Source organism: Hyposmocoma kahamanoa, unplaced genomic scaffold (assembly GCF_003589595.1).
Source record: "Hyposmocoma kahamanoa isolate Upper Pololo Valley unplaced genomic scaffold, ASM358959v1 79, whole genome shotgun sequence".
Lineage (NCBI taxonomy): Eukaryota > Metazoa > Arthropoda > Insecta > Lepidoptera > Cosmopterigidae > Hyposmocoma > Hyposmocoma kahamanoa.
The window spans coordinates 8,824,813-8,844,682 of record NW_020653993.1 but is presented as its reverse complement, the minus strand read 5'-3'; the positions used below and the strand labels follow the sequence as shown (position 1 = coordinate 8,844,682).

At 35.8% G+C, this 19,870-nt stretch overlaps 1 protein-coding gene and 1 long non-coding RNA gene across 2 annotated transcripts in view; one reads left to right on the top strand and one right to left on the bottom strand.

The window, feature by feature from the left end:
- LOC113233561 (poly(A) polymerase type 3) overlaps positions 1 to 19,870 on the top strand; it is a 51,031-nt gene that overhangs the window by 18,032 nt on the left and 13,129 nt on the right. Inside the window, exons 2-8 of the mRNA XM_026468688.1 lie at positions 14,450 to 14,695; positions 15,244 to 15,473; positions 16,118 to 16,225; positions 16,840 to 16,951; positions 17,906 to 18,064; positions 18,551 to 18,762; positions 19,496 to 19,616. Of these exons, the coding sequence (XP_026324473.1) occupies positions 14,578 to 14,695; positions 15,244 to 15,473; positions 16,118 to 16,225; positions 16,840 to 16,951; positions 17,906 to 18,064; positions 18,551 to 18,762; positions 19,496 to 19,616 (1,060 nt within the window). The 5' untranslated portion in view covers positions 14,450 to 14,577. The remainder of the gene's footprint in view (positions 1 to 14,449; positions 14,696 to 15,243; positions 15,474 to 16,117; positions 16,226 to 16,839; positions 16,952 to 17,905; positions 18,065 to 18,550; positions 18,763 to 19,495; positions 19,617 to 19,870) is intronic.
- Positions 8,751 to 9,843, bottom strand: LOC113233562. The gene is made up of 3 exons (XR_003310714.1): positions 9,573 to 9,843; positions 9,176 to 9,378; positions 8,751 to 9,065 (listed from the first exon to the last, which is right to left on the bottom strand). It is a non-coding gene; the product is annotated as an uncharacterized LOC113233562 (long non-coding RNA).

Below are 19,870 nucleotides of genomic sequence, written 5' to 3'. Positions count from 1 at the left end.
AGCAGACTTGAGTATGATTTCAAGCACTGGAAATACGACTCTAATGGCAAGGACTTGAGTTTGATTTTCAATGCTTACTGCAATACTCAAGTCCTGACTTGACTATTGAGTAGGGTTCTGGAATACGACGACCCTTAAAACTCTGAGTGGCAAGCGCACAACTTGTTCTCATATTATAAATATAATGTTGACTTGGTAAAAAAGAGTATATGTATTACTATTGATGTACCTTACTATAAAATAAATAAATACATAGTACAGAGAATTCCCTACTTTGACACCAGGGGGCCAATCGCGCTAATTGTCAAAGGTTTAACCAAAACCTCCAACCTCGCCAATCTGACACGTTGTGTACATTTCGTATCGCGCTAACTGTCAAAACAAAAACCTAAGCCAAAACTTAGACGTGTGACACGTAACGCACATTTGGTATCGCGCTAATTGTCAAAGGTAAAACCAAAACCTAAAATGTTGCAAATTGGTATCGCGCTAAATATTTTGACGTTTTAACCTCACATGTAACCTTGGGGGAATAGATTAACCTTTGCAAGGTCAAGGTTTGTGTGGCAGTTAATGGAGAGTAACTTTTCACTACGTTTATCGTATATAAAAGATGTTCCACGGTTACTTAAATGTTTTGGAAAGTGTTTATGAGGTGGATGTGGCCTAAGAACGGGCTTTAAATAAAAGAAAAGCATAAAAAGACGATCACATTTAACATGTCTGAGGAGAAATTCCGCAAACGATATACCATTTGTCCACGGAATTCATTTCAGGATTGGTGGAAGAACTATGCCTACATATTCTCGTTAAAGGACGGTCTGTTGCATTGGATGTGGAGACAAAGGTAAGGGTTAAGTGGAATCCGATAGTTCTCAGTTTTGCATAATAACCAAAATGTCTATGCTGTGTAAATCATTATTAATTTTGTTACAGATTTTAATAGCTCGTATTGTTTTTACGACTGGGGCGTACCTGTGACCCTCATTGGCAAGTGCTTATCACCCTTTCCCAAGCCAGTGTTAGAAAGGCACAAGCGGTAGCTGCTTCAAATAAACCAGTTATTATGAATAAATATGCAGCTTTCCTAAAAGGCATGCCGAAAGAGATGGTATTAAAAGGCGGTGAGAAAATAAGCTTTACAATGTACATCATATTTATTAGTTCTTGTCTTATTTCCTGTTATTATTATCAAATAAAAATGAGAGATATAGGTAAAATATGTATAGTTGTATAAAAATATATTGCAAGGTTACAATTCATCTCTTTTAACACTTGACTTTATACAACATATCGTCCCCTTACAGTGAAGCCTCACATATGCATTTTCAGTTTGTTTTTACTGATTTTTGTTGAATAAAAATTAATAATGTAATAATATAGTATCTAAAAGAGGTATAATTTAAGTAATTAAAATGCTAACTACACACATTATTGCATTTACTATACTTCACACCATATTTTTATCTTCATCCTAAAAAATTTCATAAAAATATGTGGTATTCATTCTAAGATGACGATGTATACCTATTGTAATTGTTTATTATCTTAATATCTAAATTGATGTATACTTTTAAGAGGTTGAAATAAAAAAAAGAGTGTATTTTTAGTTTATTTATTGCCTCAATCTACCCCAAATCATCCTTCATTTCCAGAGCGAGCTTGCTTTTGATTCTTCAAAGAAGTCTGAAACAAAAATATGTATATAGTAAGATTGGAGACCTAAATTTAAGACTGTGCCATACCTCTCATGAGAGTAGTGACAGATAAAGCAGGATGGGTATTTATATACATACAGTATGAAGCCAACATAAACGCCAGAATGTTTAGGGGTTTTTTCAAAATACATTTAAAAAAATGTTCTTATCACTGTGGAAATATAAAGGGGACAAAAGTCTACAGATTAGACCTTCGTTCCTTACGCTCTTTCAGATTTCCACAATTGAACATATCATCAGCAGGAATTACGAAAACATGTTGAAAACAAACCTGTCATTCTTGTTAAATAGTCTATCAAAAAGGTTAACTGCAGGCACCAACTCGGTAATTGCTTTGCAAATGGCAGCTACGGATTGGGCATGCAGATCATCTGCTTTGGCAGAAATAATAGCTGCCTCAGCTTGCACACTGCCAGCATTCACTTGCTGCAAGAATGCTTCACATGCTCGCAGCTCCTCAATGCATAAGAATTCTACCCGGCTCTGCTCCAACACTCTTCAGCTCGCTGTCAACAAAATAATAGATATGATGTAATAAAGAGTGGGAAAGAATTTGCTCAAATTGAAAGTTACTTTGTTTTTTAATTAATAATAAAGAGTGAGAAAGTTTGTTATTGAATTGTATGTTTGAAGTTATTTAGTTACTTTGTGCTAGAGTTGGTGTCCTTTAGGAAGGTTGGTAGGGCCTCTGCCGCAGTCGACGTGGCGTAGATTCTCACCCTGCTTTTCATACCATTCCATACCTGAATAACAATAATAACATTGCATATTATAGTGATATGAGTTCTGGTACAATAACGGTGAGTGATCCACTCACTGTATCCTATTACCTCGCATTATAGCTCACCTTTTGGGATCTATTGCGGGGCCACAAAATAGCCACACACTCGCACCAAAGGCGTGCTGATAACACGCGCGAACAACGCCGAGCGAAGTCATTCTCAAGCCAAATTTCTGTGCGATTCGAACTCCAGCAAAGATGGAGCTGGCTTACAGTGGTCGCTCGCCGTCCGACCGCATCCACACTGGCTGAAATACGAGCATCATTATTAATTCTACATTGCTAACATTTCGAAATTAATAGTAGTTAGCGTACCTATTTGATTGTATAAAAAGATACTATTTTATTAAATAGAATATTAAAAAAGGAAAACAATGTGTAGGTACTTGCCTCTGCGTGTTTTATCTACAACAACAACACACTAAATTCAATTAATTTGGTTCAAATCACAACACATATGTTTGTTTACAATAGAATTTAATGACATTTCTTTTACACACTTTTTTAAATCGCTCTTTTATAGACTTGAATTCGTAGATATTGACATTTCAGTGCGTTTTACGGTAAAATTTAGTCGGTTTTAGGAAGTCAAGGCACGTCTCTTAAAATTTAATACGAGGTTATAGTTTGAGGTTAATTTGAGGTTTAGGTTCATTAAAACTGATAGCGCGATTGCATTTTGTGCGTCGGTAGAACCATTAATTAACCAAAACCATAACCTCAAATGTTGTAAGGTTAAACCTTGCGAAAATAGCGCGATTGGCCCCCAGGCAATTGATGTCGTTGACCTCCGGAAAATTTGTAATTTTGTATATGTGACCTTATTACACCAAAAGTGCTTATTTACGAACGAAATTATTCGACTATTCTTGAGTATTGAAATTAGCATAAAAACTACAATTCTACATTTCATGACGACTGTAACCTGCGATAATTACCACTATACTTCTCGGAGGTGTTAAACTGGTTTCATAGTGCTTCATAATCTATTGTCACAAAACTAATTATGCGTCAAAAACACCGGTTGTTACCAAATTGCACACAGGTAAAATGTTATTGTTCTTGTGACGAAAATACCACGTTTTAGAGTAACGATCATGTTTTGATACTTTTGATGTAACGATGTTATTTAGCGACTGTTGTAGCAATTTTTACAAAATTGCTAGTTTTCGATATCTGTTTGTACATTCGTACGTACATTCAAATTGTCATGTTTCTTAATTCATATATTTATTCGGAAGACAAACAGACATTTTTTTTATGATACCAAGTATCGGAACAAACAAATCGTGCGTCTACACGTGCGTTGACAAGTCCCATGTGCCTGTAATTTCACTAGCACTCTTAACCTTTCATAATCGGAACGCAGTAATGCTCACGCTACTGCTTGTCGGCAGAAATAGGTAAGGTGGCAGTTATTTCCCTGGACGAACATTTTCATAAGAAGTTGAACTAGTACTAAAACGTTAAAACACCTCTTACAACTTCAATAGATTTTTAATAGCAGATTATTTATTATTAGAATTTTTAATTTTATTAGAATTTTTTTAATAGCAGACTACTAGGCAGCTACATTGCTTGGCGAGTTAAAGATGATCGATACATCAATCGTTACGATATATACCTTTACTTACCAATTTGTACTTAATTCGTATAAAATGGACATAAAGATTTTTCTGACTAGCTTAATACGATTCAGTATTCATAGTATGCTCACTTCCTTAAATCGAAAAATTTACGCGCAATTACACTAACGTCCATTAACTCTAATCCTCCATTAAGTAACAGGTTGTTCCTAATTTTGTTTTGATAAAATAAAACACATTGTAATTATGTACACGGTGCAAATTCTATATCAGTAATCCTTTACTACAAACGAGGGCGATAATTATATCGCTATCGATCATCGTACCATTTTATCGCTCGATTTGCGTCGTTAAGCGTATCGTGGTACAAGTTGTACAGAGTTAACAAACATTTTTTATTACATAAATGTTCTTAAAAATCATCGGTACATATAGTTTAAAACTAATAGCATAGCTAGAGCAAAATGAACCCAGCTTTTTATGCAAGATCGGTGCTGTATCGAATTGGGCTATATCTTTTTAAATTGCAATTGTGTACGCTTTTGTTAAAGACTTAAGATGCTATTTACAACTTAGAAATTTCAGAGATTGAACCACCAAAATAATATCAAAGTAATAAATCATATAAGAAAATGCTTCGAACTTTCGTTTCTGTTAGTCTAAACTTTTTTTGTATCTATTTCGTGGATTTTTAAAACCAACAAATCGAATGACATCCCATTTGTAGAAATCTAGAAGTATAATAATAATCTGACTAACGTATTATAGATCTACAACGGACATAATTAAAAACGTTAATTTGTAAATAATTAACCCTTCCCCTTCTCTTTGGCTTACCCTAATTGTGTAAAAATGGCACGTGTGTCTAAGGTGTGATGGTCGGGCCACTGGTGAGGGATGGTCAGTCCTCATCGGAACGTGCTAGTGATCACTTAGCTAAATTTGCTGTCTAGTGTCGACGCAGTTATTAAGTAGTGTTATACTTTAGCGATTTTAAAGTGAAATCTACTCCGTTTATTGAGAAGGTAAGCATTCGATGGTGACAAATTATGCTATTTTATTTGGGAATTGTTTCTATGGAGAATTTGCATTATTGAGCGAGTATTTTATTTGTACGATTTTTTATTTATTTAATTTATTCTACCTAATTTTGGTGGCAATTTATATTATTTAAGTATCCGTGTACGTTATCGTGAAATATTAAATAATATTTCAGGTTACTACACTGGAATATTAAATAGTGCTTCTTGATAATATTCTAGAATAATTAAAAATTGCCACCGAAATTAGGTACAGAAAACTAGTTTATTAATTTAATGTTACCCATTTCATATTTTATGCGTCCATTGTTGTTTTTAAAAAAAATACAGTTGTTGCACGTTATCTACAGCATCATAATATTAAGTTTTAAATAATATCGTCTGTAATTACGTCTATTACGTAGACTAAAAGATTCTCAAGCTTACGCTGTTTTTCAATACTTACTTTTTTGAAAAAAATTGTTACATTTTTGTACGACATGTCTCGACTGCTTATTAAACGCACTTAAATAAATTAAATTTTGCATTCAAGTGGGATATTTCTAGCGAATAAACATCGATCTAGTTTTCATTGGTAGTCTAGCTTGTTATCTACGATAAGCGCGAGTTGAATGTTTTATTCAGCGATCGGTATGTTTTGCGAATGATTAATTTATGTTCTGATTACATTTTTAATGAAAACACTACGCATCAGGTAATAATACCCCTACGGACTACTACGGACCCTATTTGCTTTAAAACCTTTAAGCTACAATAGGTAGTGTGGGACAGAGATAACGCTCTACGAAGCCGAAATTAGCCGATTGTCTCTTTCCAAATGTCGATGTGCAATATTTATCGCCGGGTACTGTACCTATCACGCGTAACATAACGTACACAGAACGCTTCTTCCTGTGACCGCTAGGGGGCGCTACACAATGCCATGCAAAATTCTGTGGCTCTAGTGAAAAGGGTTACAAGTCAAAAAGCCAACTTTACAAGGAAATGCGGAAAACACTTAACGCTTAATATCATATTAAGCTTGTAACTGTTTTTCGCGTCTAGTCTGGTCTTTTTCTAAACTTATGGTAGAGGCACTGGATAACGTAACGTAGTCATTACAAATACTTCAAGGTTTATAAATTTACCACATTTTAAGTATAAAAATCACAATAAGTTCAAGTTCCTAGGTTTTCTTGATTGCTAAACATTGGAAATGTACATTTTTCGGATCTAATTCTCGTATATATGTCTTTTCTAACAAAGCACCATACCACCGTGACCATGGGACTTGTAAAGAGACAGAAACTTTGTTTGGTTTGAAATAGGACTTTACGAGACGAAGCTCTATTAGGAGTCTGAAGTCGAAGAGAGCTTTCGGAGTTGAGGTTCACCCGTGAAATTTTTTTTTTATAATGTCAGGGGACGGAATGAACATCCATAACAGTTGCAGTGCCACTAAGAGCTTGAAATCGCAATGATCTGAGGCGCACTGCCAATGCGCCCGTCACCCTGTGACATAAGTTCACAAATCCCATGTGCCTGTAGTTTCATCAGCACCCTTATACCCTCCACCGGTAACTATTGATTAATAGACTATCCACAGAAATTAAAAATATTCAAATTAAAAATTTTTGTCACATCTGCATCGTACCACCCTTTCTTAGACATGTGTAAGTAATGTGAGTAATATTACAAAGGTGATATCACGCGACAGGGTACTGTGATATCACGCATCACTTCGGAAAAATATGCATTACTCATAACATTACCCATTACATAGACCATGTCGGGATGCTCTGGGAGTTTCCCAAAATGAACTAAATATAGTAAATATCTATATTAATAGCGCCACCCAGCAAATTTTCGACGTACTACTTGATCGGACATTGCTAACCGTGCCGTAGGGTTACGTAGCGCTGCTGCCAGGTGTCGCTACTAACACCCATTACGCGAAACAGTACTCGGCGTGATGCAATACTGTGATGCTATGATGCAATGTAATGCTAACATCACGCGTGATGTTCTCATTACGCGTGATGGTAGCATTACGCGTGATGTTAGCATTACGCGTGATGTTAGCATTACTCGTGATGTTAGCATCACGGAGTGATGTTAGCATTACACATTACCCGCGTGATGCATCGCTCGGAAACAGTACTCGCGTAATGTATTACCTGAAACAGTACGCGTGATGGTGGTATTACGGAGTGATGTTTATAGTCTAAGTAATGCGAGTGACGTTGTAACGGTAACATCACGGAATGATGTTTGTTTATATGAGACATCTCGTGTAGGTAATAGTAATATTATGCGTAATGCAATGTTAATGCATCTAATTTGGAATATATACCTAGTAGAACGATGTTTGTATTAGCACCCAAATTATTTAATAACTTACCTTACTATGGTGGTTGGTGTGGGTTGGTGGATGGTGTAATCGAAATAAACCGTAAACAATTTAAACTGAAATCAATGCTTTATTAAATATAATACCTATTACAATATTTTGATTTTTTTACTTGGTAATCTAGAAGGAGATCGATACGCTTTTATACAATCTTGGGCCAAGATGTAAAAGTTGAAGGTGATAATAATAATTAGCTTATGTATTGTTATATCATCACTGGAAATTCTATGAAATTTGGCGATCTGAGAGCACAATTATAAGAGATTTAGTAAAAATGAGGTTATGTAACAATTTATAATAAAATTAACAGTTGATTTTAGGAGTGCATTTGTTATTTTTTTTATATCCAGGGTTATTTTATAAATAGTAACGACAACATAGGACTATATATATTACCTACTGACATGATAGACAACTATCGTTCCATGACTTTACAAAACATAATTTACCAAAAATAAACTTTTAAGTTTTTGCTGTACTATCTGACACTGTTTAAATCTATATCTGGTTGTAAGTTCAAACAAGCAAGCATCCTCAATGACGACCCCTACCCGCGCTCCTGCTTTTTGCAGAGTTACTTTATTACTGTTTAGAGCAATCTATTTCAAAATTTTTATTTTTGTTTGAATGTAAAGTGTGATTAATTATAAAGTTATGGAACCAAAGTTGTTAGTAATATAGTCCTGCGAGGTTGTTAGTGTTTTACAATATTTGTAAAATATAACCTCACAGGACTATATTACTAACATCATAAACAAAAACTACTTTGGTTCCACAACTTAATAATTAATCACATATAACAACCATAACCATCTATACAGGGTATAACCCTTATATATTTGTAGAGTTGGAGGATGTCATGAAATTCAAAAGATTACAGGTAAGGATGTGACGTTTAAACAGAAAAACATTTTTTTAAATATTTTTTTATTAAATTCAATTATATTCCAAATCCCCAGTTCTAAGCTTATACTGCTAAAGCATATTTGATGAAGGGGAGCATAGGGATGCTCTTGATATTTCCAATAGCTGAGAAACTTTGTTGAGCAGTGACAATACTTTATTCCAGGCAATCCATGTATTTGTATATACGACTTGGTCCTCCATATAATCTATGTTGTCAAAATGCAGTAAACCAAGATGTAGAACTTCTAATAGGGATATCATATCCTGGAAATGCTTGCTTTGCTGTAAGTCTGGTACATAATTAAACCACAAACTGTCTAAAATATCCCATGCTTCAATAATCAAATGTCAATCACAAAGACAACTATTCTCAGCGATATAATATTTCACTCTGTACCTCACTGTTGTCTGGTATCTTTCAATAAAGCACCTACTTCCGTGTCTATAGCTCTCATGTAGTCTAGTAATACAATAGAAGGTTCAGGTTGTTAGTTTCTAACTTTTTCATTTGGAGACTCAGTGGGAAGATCTTGTGTCTATGACTGTATTTCTTCAGGATAGCTTCCTTGTGAAGAAATTGATGAGTCCCAGACCATATGGACAGCAGCTTGGTCTGTAGCCACCCAAGCAACGTGCCACTTCTACCTGCAACAAACAAACATAATGATTTAAGTATTTTAAAAAATCTATTTGGCTTACAGTAAAAGTATAAAAGTAAAAGTAATTATAAAAACATGTAATCTGATTCAACTTACAGTTTGAGGCATAATCCATTATTTTATAACATTATAAATTCACAATTTGAGTTCATGTGAAGAAGATGGCTGACTTGTGATGCAGAGAACACTCACAGCAGAGACAAACACTACGGTGGACATCAATATTGCCTTGGCGCTTCAACAGGTGGTCTCTGCGCCAAGTACTAGCAAGCTTGGCAAACATGGTCAGTGCTGTTCACCTGAAAGATGAGAAAAGCTTTAATGTCAACAAATCCTGATCACTGCTGGTTTAAGATATTTAATTAAATGTAAACAATCTTTAGGAGCCTTTTAAATGTGTAGTATCAGTCATTTGTAAGAGTAACGGTAAAAAAAGACCTAGTAAGGAAACCTGTAGGCCAGGTTAGTTAACAAATAGGAGGTGAGTACTTACAAATTGTGGCGCAAGCCAAGTCATTAACGAATTACTGATAGTATCGTTTTGTCATCTAAGGCTCGTCGACTTATTCAAACAGCGATCCATGGTGTTCATATATCCAATCAATAAGCCGGCAGTCAAACTCAAAATAGCGAGTCCATTGTAGAAAGTAGTGGTCGAGGAATAAAACAATGGAAAACATTCAAATTATACGAATTACGAAACGAGAGATCATTATTCGATTCGATTCGAATTGAAAATTGATTGATTCGATCCCATAGCGTAGCGGTGGTCATGTCAAAATTGTCAAATGTCATTGTCATGTCCATGTCACTATCAGCCAGCACAGACTGACTACAATAAAAATAAGTACTGTCTGTACCGATGAAACAAGTCTACTTTACTGAATCGATTAGTAAATGAGAATCGATTTTAAGATTTTATTTTTGTTATGTAATGTATGTATGTACGAACGTATCTACTGTCACTACTGTTTAAAACTTGTTTGAATCTATTATCTCTAATGGATATAATTATTTTGTTTGAATTTATCATCCGGTGGTAGCGTTTTTCTATTTTTAATTGTTTAAATCCATTTACATTAATCGATCATAATTTAATCGATATTCTATTTTGTTTGTTATCTCAATTAACTTAGGATTTCTCATTTTTCAGATTGAGAATTAGGCTTATTTTTTACGTTTTGAAATAGAAAAATATAACCCTTTTTTAAACCGTACAACCTCAACTTATTCAATTTTGGCCTAGATTGCTCCGTCTCCTTTACCTCATAAACGTCGCAAAAGAAACATATATCACAGAATTTTTTTGGGTCAGGAACACAAACTCTTTATTTATTTATTATCTATTCTGCCCTTGTAACGAAAAAAAGCACAGTTATGCGTACTTGATACAGCAGCCTTTTTACGTTTCGAGGGCAGTATTCATGTCTTCGATAACAGTGGCTATATGTTAGCTTTGTTATCCTTGACTTAAGTTTTTACTCAAAGGGAGTATAATTATTATAATACTTTACTTGTCTTGTCATTGTCACCAGACATGCTAACCAAAAAAAAAAATCACGTGTTTTCTTGTTACAATAAAGTATGAATGTAAATTGTAAATCTTTCCGGGGTTCTCAGTTAATCTCACTCAGTGTTGGGTCATGGAAAAATTTCCATTAAAAAAATCATATGTATTCTTCAGAAAAATAAATGATTTCCGGAAATGTTTGCAATATTTTTCCTCTAATTTTCCCACATTTGACGTTGACTTTGATTTCTGCCAACGCCAAGTATCAAAACAAAACTCAAAAGTTGAAGCGCAGACTAAGGAGAAGACAGTACGTATGTTGAAGTTACTGAACGAAAACGATGGAGCCAACAAGAGTTGGTGATGGTGTGGTTGGTGGAGGATTTGTCACTGTGTGAGATCATCTTAAATCTCATTTTTGTGGCTTTTAGATATACAACCCTTTTTTTAAAACCATACCTCAACTTATTAAATTTTGGCCCCGACTGCCCCGTCTCCATTACCTCTCGGAAAATTATCCGAGATATATAACAGTATCTCAGTCTCACACGCACTCGCCATCATTCAAGTTAAATTAACAATTATTATGATGCGTATAGGAATTATTTCGTAATGTATCGTTTTTTTATTATAGGTACATACGAGGTGAACTTGGGTATATATCGATATTAATAGCGCCACCTAGCAAATTTTCGACTTACTACTTGATGGGACATTGCTATCCGTGCCGTAGTGTTACGTAGCGCTGCTGCCAGGTGTCGCTACTAACACCCATTACGCGAAACAGTACGCGGCGTGATGCAATGCTGTGATGCAATGATGCAATGTAATGCTGACATCACGCGTAATGTTAGCATCACGCGTAATGTTAGCATCACGGTGTGATGTTAGCATTACACATTACCCGCGTGATGCATTACCCGAAACATTACCCGCGTGATATTACCTGAAACAGTACACGTGATGCTTATATTACGCGTGATGCTTAGAACATCACGGAGTGATGTTTGTTTAATACTATTATGCGAAATGCAATGTAAATGCATCTAATTTGGAATATTGCAGTAGAACGATGTTTGTATTAATACCCCAATTATTTCATAATTTACTAAATGGTGTAAAAGGATGGAACCGTAGACAATTTAAAATGAAATTGCATAATTTGTTAATCAGTGCTTGTGCTTGGTTAAATATATTTCGATCTTTCTTGGTAATCTAGAAGGAGATGGATACGCTTTCATACAATCAATCCAAGATGTAAAAACATGAAGGTGGTATCAGTTAATTGCGTAGGTATTGATGTACCATCACTGAAAATTCTGCGAATTGAACTGAAAGCAGAGCTATAAGAGATTTAGTAAAAGTGAGGTTATGTAACAACTTATAATTAACGTCTGATTTTTGGAGTGCATTTGTTATTTTACAACTTACTAGATGGTGTAAACGAATTAAACAGTAGACATTTAAAATGAAATTGCATAACTTGTTAATCATTGCTTGATTACGTGGCAATTTATAATGTAAAATTTAACCAGGGTGAGTGTGGGTTGCCAGACGGTTCGTAATATTTCGTAATTTTTGTTTGATTCTCTCTAGTAATATGTAAGTAGATCTTGTTTATAATGCAAGTTTATGTTCTAGAAATGCGTTTTATAGGTTGTTTTAAAACGCATCGCTTTTTTAACCGACTTCAAAAAAAGGAGGAGGTTGTCAATTAGTCGGTGTTTTTTTTTTTTTTTTTTTTTTGGTTGTGTGTGTTACACTGTGTGATGTTGTGGGTAATAGTAATAGTGATATCACAGAGTAATATTACTTTTACGGAAAGGTGATGTGATATCACATTACTTTTCGAGGTACTGTTTTGCGCACGTCTACCCTTTCTCTTTGTGCTTTAGATGAACACCCGATCTTGGCGTCCCACCGGTTAGCACTGCTGGTGTTAGATGAAAAGTACCCGGTTTCAATTCCCAATTACACAAATTCAACATCAAATCAATCGATAGGAGTTCTTGGATACAGGGCTAGTTCAGGCTTCCTATTCATTCATTGCTATTTATTATATATATTCCTCAATAAAAATATATATTTGCGATTTTTCTATCTCGGAGTAGATTTCATCGTTCGCTCTGGTATTTTAGTATAGGGAAATGCCCACATTTCGGACCAGGTAATTAGCGTGGTTTTCCGATACATTATCGATAAAGATACAATGTTAATATATCTCATATATTCAGTCTCGTTTAAACATAACATTGTAGCATTCAACTTCGAGCAACGTCTGTTGTATTTTCAACCTTATCTATAAAATAAATAAATAAGCCTGAAGCATCGGATTTTAGGTTGTAGCTTAGTTACCGTAATACATTGTAATCTTAATGTAAATTACATTTTGTATTCATAAAACGACGCACACTTCTTTAACATATAGTCAACGAACCGGAACCTCTGTTTTTGGAGAATTTTTTTTTTTTGCAAACGGTTCCACTCGTGGTATTTTTTATAAACAATGACCATATCTTTTTACACTTGTAGCCTATGGGCCAAATACTCGCAGGAGGCTTACAACGCTCTAGTTATTCATCATCATCATCTCAGCCCGTTAATCCACACTGCTGGATATAGGCCTCCTCTTTTGCACGCCAGCTCAATCGGTCCTGTACGAGTCTCGTCTACAATATTTCGGCCAGCCCGGTGATATCGTCCGACCATCTAGCAGGGGGCCTACCTTTCAAAAATCAATCTTATTTCAATGTAACCTTATTATAATATTACTCATATTCGTACCATGACAAACCTATCAACCAAGTAATGTATTATTGCTAAAGTGACTGAAAGAACGAATGATTTCCCAATATTCTCTATTCTTTACTAAAAATAGGAAAGGATTAACGCTATATGAACTGTATAATGCCACCTTTTTCTGTTTGATGTTCCGTATCATCTTATCGTAGTATAATGTTAAAGTACTTAATATTAACTGCCAAAAAAAGAAAAGTATGTAATAATAAAATGTATTAAAATTACGTTGTTTTCTGTTTTTTTCCGCATTTTCATGAAGAAAATAAATAAAACAAGCTGAGTCTTGATTGTCATCTTGCGAATTCGGAATTATAGTCTAGTGTCAACTGTTAGTGTCGCCAAGGAACATACAAATGTCACTATCATAATTTTACGATATAAACATCGCGTATTTTTATTTAACGAGCTATGATTTCCTATGTACTATTAAATAAAATAAAAAAAAAAGTTCAACTTAACTTTTAAAATCATTACAAATCAATATTTAGACAATAAATTCGAAAATAATATTGTTTCCATTGCATAGAGGTTGCGATAGGCCCCTTTGTGGTCTGCATCGAGGACGTCTCGTTCCTGCCGGGTTCCACTCAGCTACGTGTCCTGCCCATCTCCAGTTTAGGCACGCGATCCGCGTATACAATATTATAATGCTTTTAGGATCTTGTTGCAGTTGTCGTATTTCTGTAGCGCTTCTGGCATGTTCACCGAAGCACCAATAAATGGCTTCCATGCTATCATGCGAAACAGATGATCGAACGGGATCCTGAACATTATTGACGACAGCTGGGACAGTCCCATGCTGGAGTAATGCAGGCACGTTGCATGCGCCTGTAGCTCGCCTTTTAAAATAAAATAAAATTAACATTAGTTTTTAAGGAATGGTTTGTTACTAACAATCATAGACCGTGTCTGAAATAAATCATTATTATTATTACACTTTTATGATTCAAATGACCTGACCTGAAATGATGATGAATGAATGATGAAGATGTTTGTGGACTCTTACATACCAACGCAGTAACATCAAAGATGATTTTCATAAAAAATTCTTTCTCTTTCAGGTACCCCACTCCTACCAAACGCCCCATCAGCCGATCCAACAGGGAGAGCATTTCTAATGACTAGAACCCACCATATATAAGAAAATTATCTATTTAAACTTAATCATAAGAACGAAGAGACGTCCAAGATGTGGCAGGCGTCGCAGTACTCTCACACCAACAACCAGAACCAGGGGAAGACCAATGAACATCAGAACCAGCAAAATTTAAAAACGCTGGGGATGACATCGGCCATTTCTATGGCAGGTATGTGGAATTGCGAACTCAGACCTTCATATTTCTCTCTCGTATACTTTCTTGTGGCTCTGTCAATTTTTAAATTTAATTCTTAACAATGATTATTGAGCTCAGTTGCTTTGGTAAAAGCAGTAACTCCGGTTTGGCAAACAGGTACTCGGTTCGAGTCCAATCGGATCGAGAGAGTGATCCAAAGATCGATACAAATATCAATAATAATAATATTACGGCACGTATTGTTCGCCGGTTCTTGAACCTGAATCCCTGACACCAGTCCCCACCTCTCTCATTAAAAAATTCAAAATTTCATTTCATTATAAAATTAATCTTGTCTATAATCCCTAACAAACACATCTGTGGCCTTGTAATACTAAATTTATTTACGTTAAAAAAGGCCACAAAAATGTTGATTTCAATGAATTGTCAGAAAACTTTCTTCTTATGAAAGGTTAAGAAATAAACCTAACTCATTCCATTTAAATCCATTTAGACTTAGCAGTTTTTTTCTTCGTTTTTTGAGAACATTGTATTTACTATTTGTTTGCTATTGTCTACAGGTCCTAAGCCCGTCGATATAGAAAAGACAAATGAGCTTAAAGAGTCCCTGATACCCTACGGAGTTTTTGAATCAGAGGCAGAAATGCACCATCGCATGGAAGTGCTGGGCGCACTGCATAGACTCGTACGCCAATGGATACGCGATGAGAGTACGCGGAAAAATATGCCCCCGAGTGTTGCTGAAACTGTTGGCGGGAATATATACACATTTGGTTCTTACAGGCTTGGGGTAAGTTGTTTCAAAATTAATATCTTTTATAAACATCGGTGGCTAAGTGGCCACGGTCGTTGGACAATGAGACGACTTAAACTCCATTACCGAAAAAACATTTTACACTGACAGTCACTGTGTGTATCATCTGTCAAATAATTTGCGTTACTTAAGAGGCTACACGACCTCAAATGGCTTTGGTTGATTCCACATGACAGTGGAAGTGTTGAATCAATCATTATGTTTGCACTGAAATAGTACAGCGTCAACAACTGACCTGTATGTACGTATATTCTAAAACATTCTGTATTTATTGTAATGAGGATAATATCTCTAACAATGGCGTGCTGTTCCTTCTAACTGGTCGATTTGAACTGAAACAATTGACGACACCCGTCAATTGTTTCAAATTCGGGCTGGCCGATCGGAGCGCAGTTGTCACAGTAATGATATGGCAGAATAGTTTTCAAACAAATTAAATGACATTTCGTTTCTATTTCTGGTTATATAGTCAATGCGGCCCGTCCTCATGTCGGGCACTGCCCTAATGAGTGTAGTTAGTCCTTTATAGATTATGCCGCCATGTTTGCTCGTCAGCATGCACTTTTTGACTATCTATAAATTTTATGTAAAAATATCTAAAGTAATTTTATCTTTCGTAGGTGCACCACCGAGGAGCTGACATTGACGCCCTATGCGTAGCGCCCCGCCATATTGATAGAGCCGACTATTTTCAGTCCTTTTATGATTTACTCAAACAACAACCAGAGGTAACTGTTTAACCAATTCTCGTTCTTATTAACTGTACTTATTATATTATATAGTATTATTTAGTGGTATACACATAAAAAACCTTCACGTAGAATTTTATATAACAACGCCCGATGTATGCAATATTGTTAAATATTTTTTTTTATGATACAAAGTGGTGGGACGAACAAGTCAGGGACCTGGTGGTAAGCGACACGCCTGTCCATAACAGTTGCAGTGCCACCCAGAGCTTTAAATCATTAAGATCTGAGTGGCACTGCCTTGCGCCCGTCACCCAGACACATAAGTTGATAAGTCCCATGTGCCTGTAATTTCAACAGCTCCATTTATATATATCCGGAGATATAATTAGTTTCTTTCGTGTGACAACCATCTTGGATATACCATATTAAAAAATCCAATAAATTGTTATTTTCTTTGTTTGAAAGATGGCTCCATGGCAGCCATTTTGGATTCGCCATATTGGAAAAAAATGTACCGGCCGGCTATTTTGCTTGATTTTGCGCATTCCGTTGAACAACAAGCATACGATAAATGATCTTCGTTACTGGTGGGTGGTTTTTGGTGTAAAGTGCGCTTACATTACAATTGAAGGTTTGTTATGTTTGTTCAGGTAAAAGACCTAAGAGCGGTGGAAGACGCCTTTGTGCCTGTAATCAAGATGAACTTTGATGGAATAGAGATTGATTTGCTGTTCGCCAGACTTGCATTGAAGGAAATACCTGGTAAGTTCGTCTTTTTATACAAATATAATTCTATATTACACGAAATAATCTCTTCCTGCTCAATGTGTTGCCCTGAGAATTTGTCTCTATAATCCATTGACTTACAAATAAATGGACGATGGGTCTAATACAAAAACCACGAAAAAAATATCCCAAGTCAACCTATTTTTAAATTTAAATTGTAATGTCATCGCAGTATCGCGCTGTCAGTCGAACAAATGAAGACTAAAGCGGAGTTTGGCGCTCTGTATACGATTTTAGCAGACACTTTTTAGCGCGGACCCGACGTCCATATAATTGTAAGTCAATGCTATAATCGGTGCAACCATTTTTTAAATTTTGACAGCGAATTCTAATCAATAGTCATGTCCTAGTGCGTTTCCGATTCGATTTTTTATAACAATCGATTTTATCTATGGAGATGTTTTTATCGTGAACGTGAGCGGGTTCAAAAAAAGATATTGTCTGTCTGTATTGTACTCAAGAATGAATAAATTAATGTTAATGAGAATTCTAGTGATGATTCTCGTTCATATGGAGAAGAATCCGACGGTTCATTATAACAAACAATAAGAGTTTGTTATAATTATTTATAATTTATTTCATTTCATTATAATTTATTAGACAGGTAAAAAAAATTGTCAACTCGCATAATCTTCGTTATATAATCTGTTGGCTCGATAAACATCGGAGCTAAAGAGCACATTACTTCACTAAAATTAAAAAATAAAAGAGTCCAGGAAGCATTGCATTTTTTTGTCTATGGTTGTATGTCAATAATTACGGAACTTCAGAGGCATGCATATTGGTATCAAAAGTTAAATAAATGGTTGGACGTAGTATAGTAGCTGAAACGAGGCACAATACTCATTTGGGTTTATTAGTTAACCTAACGTTAGTTTGAAGACCCCCTAGTATTTGAATGGTGGACTAATTGTCCTTTAATATCCTCAGATTCCTTCGACCTTCGCGATGACATTCTACTCAAGAACCTAGACCAAAAGTCGGTGCGGTCCCTGAACGGCTGCCGCGTCACCGACGAGATACTGCGCCTCGTGCCAAACATCAATAACTTCCGCCTCACTCTTCGGGCCATCAAGCTTTGGGCCAAACGTTAGTATTACCATATAACTCAATTATGAAGACTGCACGCCAGCTGAACTTAAGACAATTGTGACTTGAAACTCAGCTCAAACTTTGGCGACATCTTTCTGATCATTATACTTTTTCAAACTCTTCTTAGAGGAACTGTGTGTAGCAGTGGGACATATCTTCCGTCCGCTAACTAAAACGCCCGATAAGTCGAACACATCTACTAATTTTAGTTGTTTTTAAAATGAAATTTTGTGCTCTGTTTTGTGCTATTTAAAAAGGATATTTCACCATTCCACGATGAATGATAATTTTTTTAAAGAAATTTACCAACTCTAATCACCTTGGTATGGAATATGTGGATTTTAATATGGAATAACAAACTAAAAAAAACTAAAAAAAAGAATAGTGGACCATTTCAAAAAATTCGTCACGTTGGTAATCGCAGTTACCAAGAAAACACTGGCGCCTATCTTGTTAAATTAAATGTGTAAATGTTTCCTCCAGGTCACGGTATCTACTCCAACACGCTGGGCTACCTCGGTGGCGTGTCCTGGGCCATGCTAGTGGCCCGCACCTGCCAGCTGTACCCCAACGCACTGCCAGCCACTTTGGTGCACAAGTTCTTCCTCGTCTTCAGCCAGTGGAAGTGGCCGCAGCCCGTGCTGCTCAAGCAACCGGACTCCGTTAATTTGGGATTTCCCGTTTGGGATCCTAGAGTAAGTGTAATGTTTCGCGTTTTTAGGTTTTCGCGATAGTTACAGAATCGAAACTGTACTATCGACAACCGTGACCATGGGACTTGTAAACAGCCGAAAACATTGCTTTGTTTGAAAATAACATTTTAAACCCGAAAAAAAATGTCATTTCCAAGAAGGAGGTCTATTAAAAATTGTCATGGCGTCTGTGTACAAGAGTATTCACGAAACATGAGTCTACTTAAATATATAAACTTTTAGGCTCAATTTATATTGCGGCGGAAAAGAATGGAGGCGACTTTTTGTAGCGATATTTTACATGCTTCCGTATTCGTGAGCATTCCGCGGAAGATTTTGATACACACACACACACACACACACACAATTGATCATGAAGTTCATTATGCTATGTACAATATCTTACAAAAATTTGGTTCCATTCCATTCCGCCGCAATATAAATTGAGCCTTATCCAACAAAATCGAAAAATTCACAAAAATTAGTGAAAGAGCAGAGAAGAAGAAAATAGTTATGAACGGAAACAGAATTATTTTCATTAAATGTATATGTACATATATTAAAATAACATTTTTTTTCTTGAAAATTTTTTCACTATTCCTTTCTATATTTGCTGTATCTGTATTTAAAGCCCGTTACACACGACGTCGGTACGGCGCAATGTGAAAAGAACCTAATACTCGTCCATTAATTATATAAAATACGAAATAATTAAACAGTCCTATTTTGTTGATAGGTGAACGTCGCCGACCGGTTCCACCTGATGCCAATCATCACTCCGGCGTACCCTCAACAGAACTCCACCTTCAACGTGTCTGCCTCTACTCGCAGCGTCATCATGGAGGAATTTAGACTTGGTCAGTTCATTTTTTTAGAGATACGTCAAAAACGTTTATTGCTCCATTAGAGACAGAAAAATATAAGAATAATAATAACGCACATACTCAACATAGCCCCGCACTCGAGAAATCCTGTGTCGCGGGTGCCATGGACACTCATAGACAACCTCAACTCACGAGAGAAATAAATGTAGGCCATACAAATGTTTCTCCCGGCCCGGGAATCGAACCTGGGACCTCTGCGTGCAGTCCGGCATGGTAACCGTTCTGCC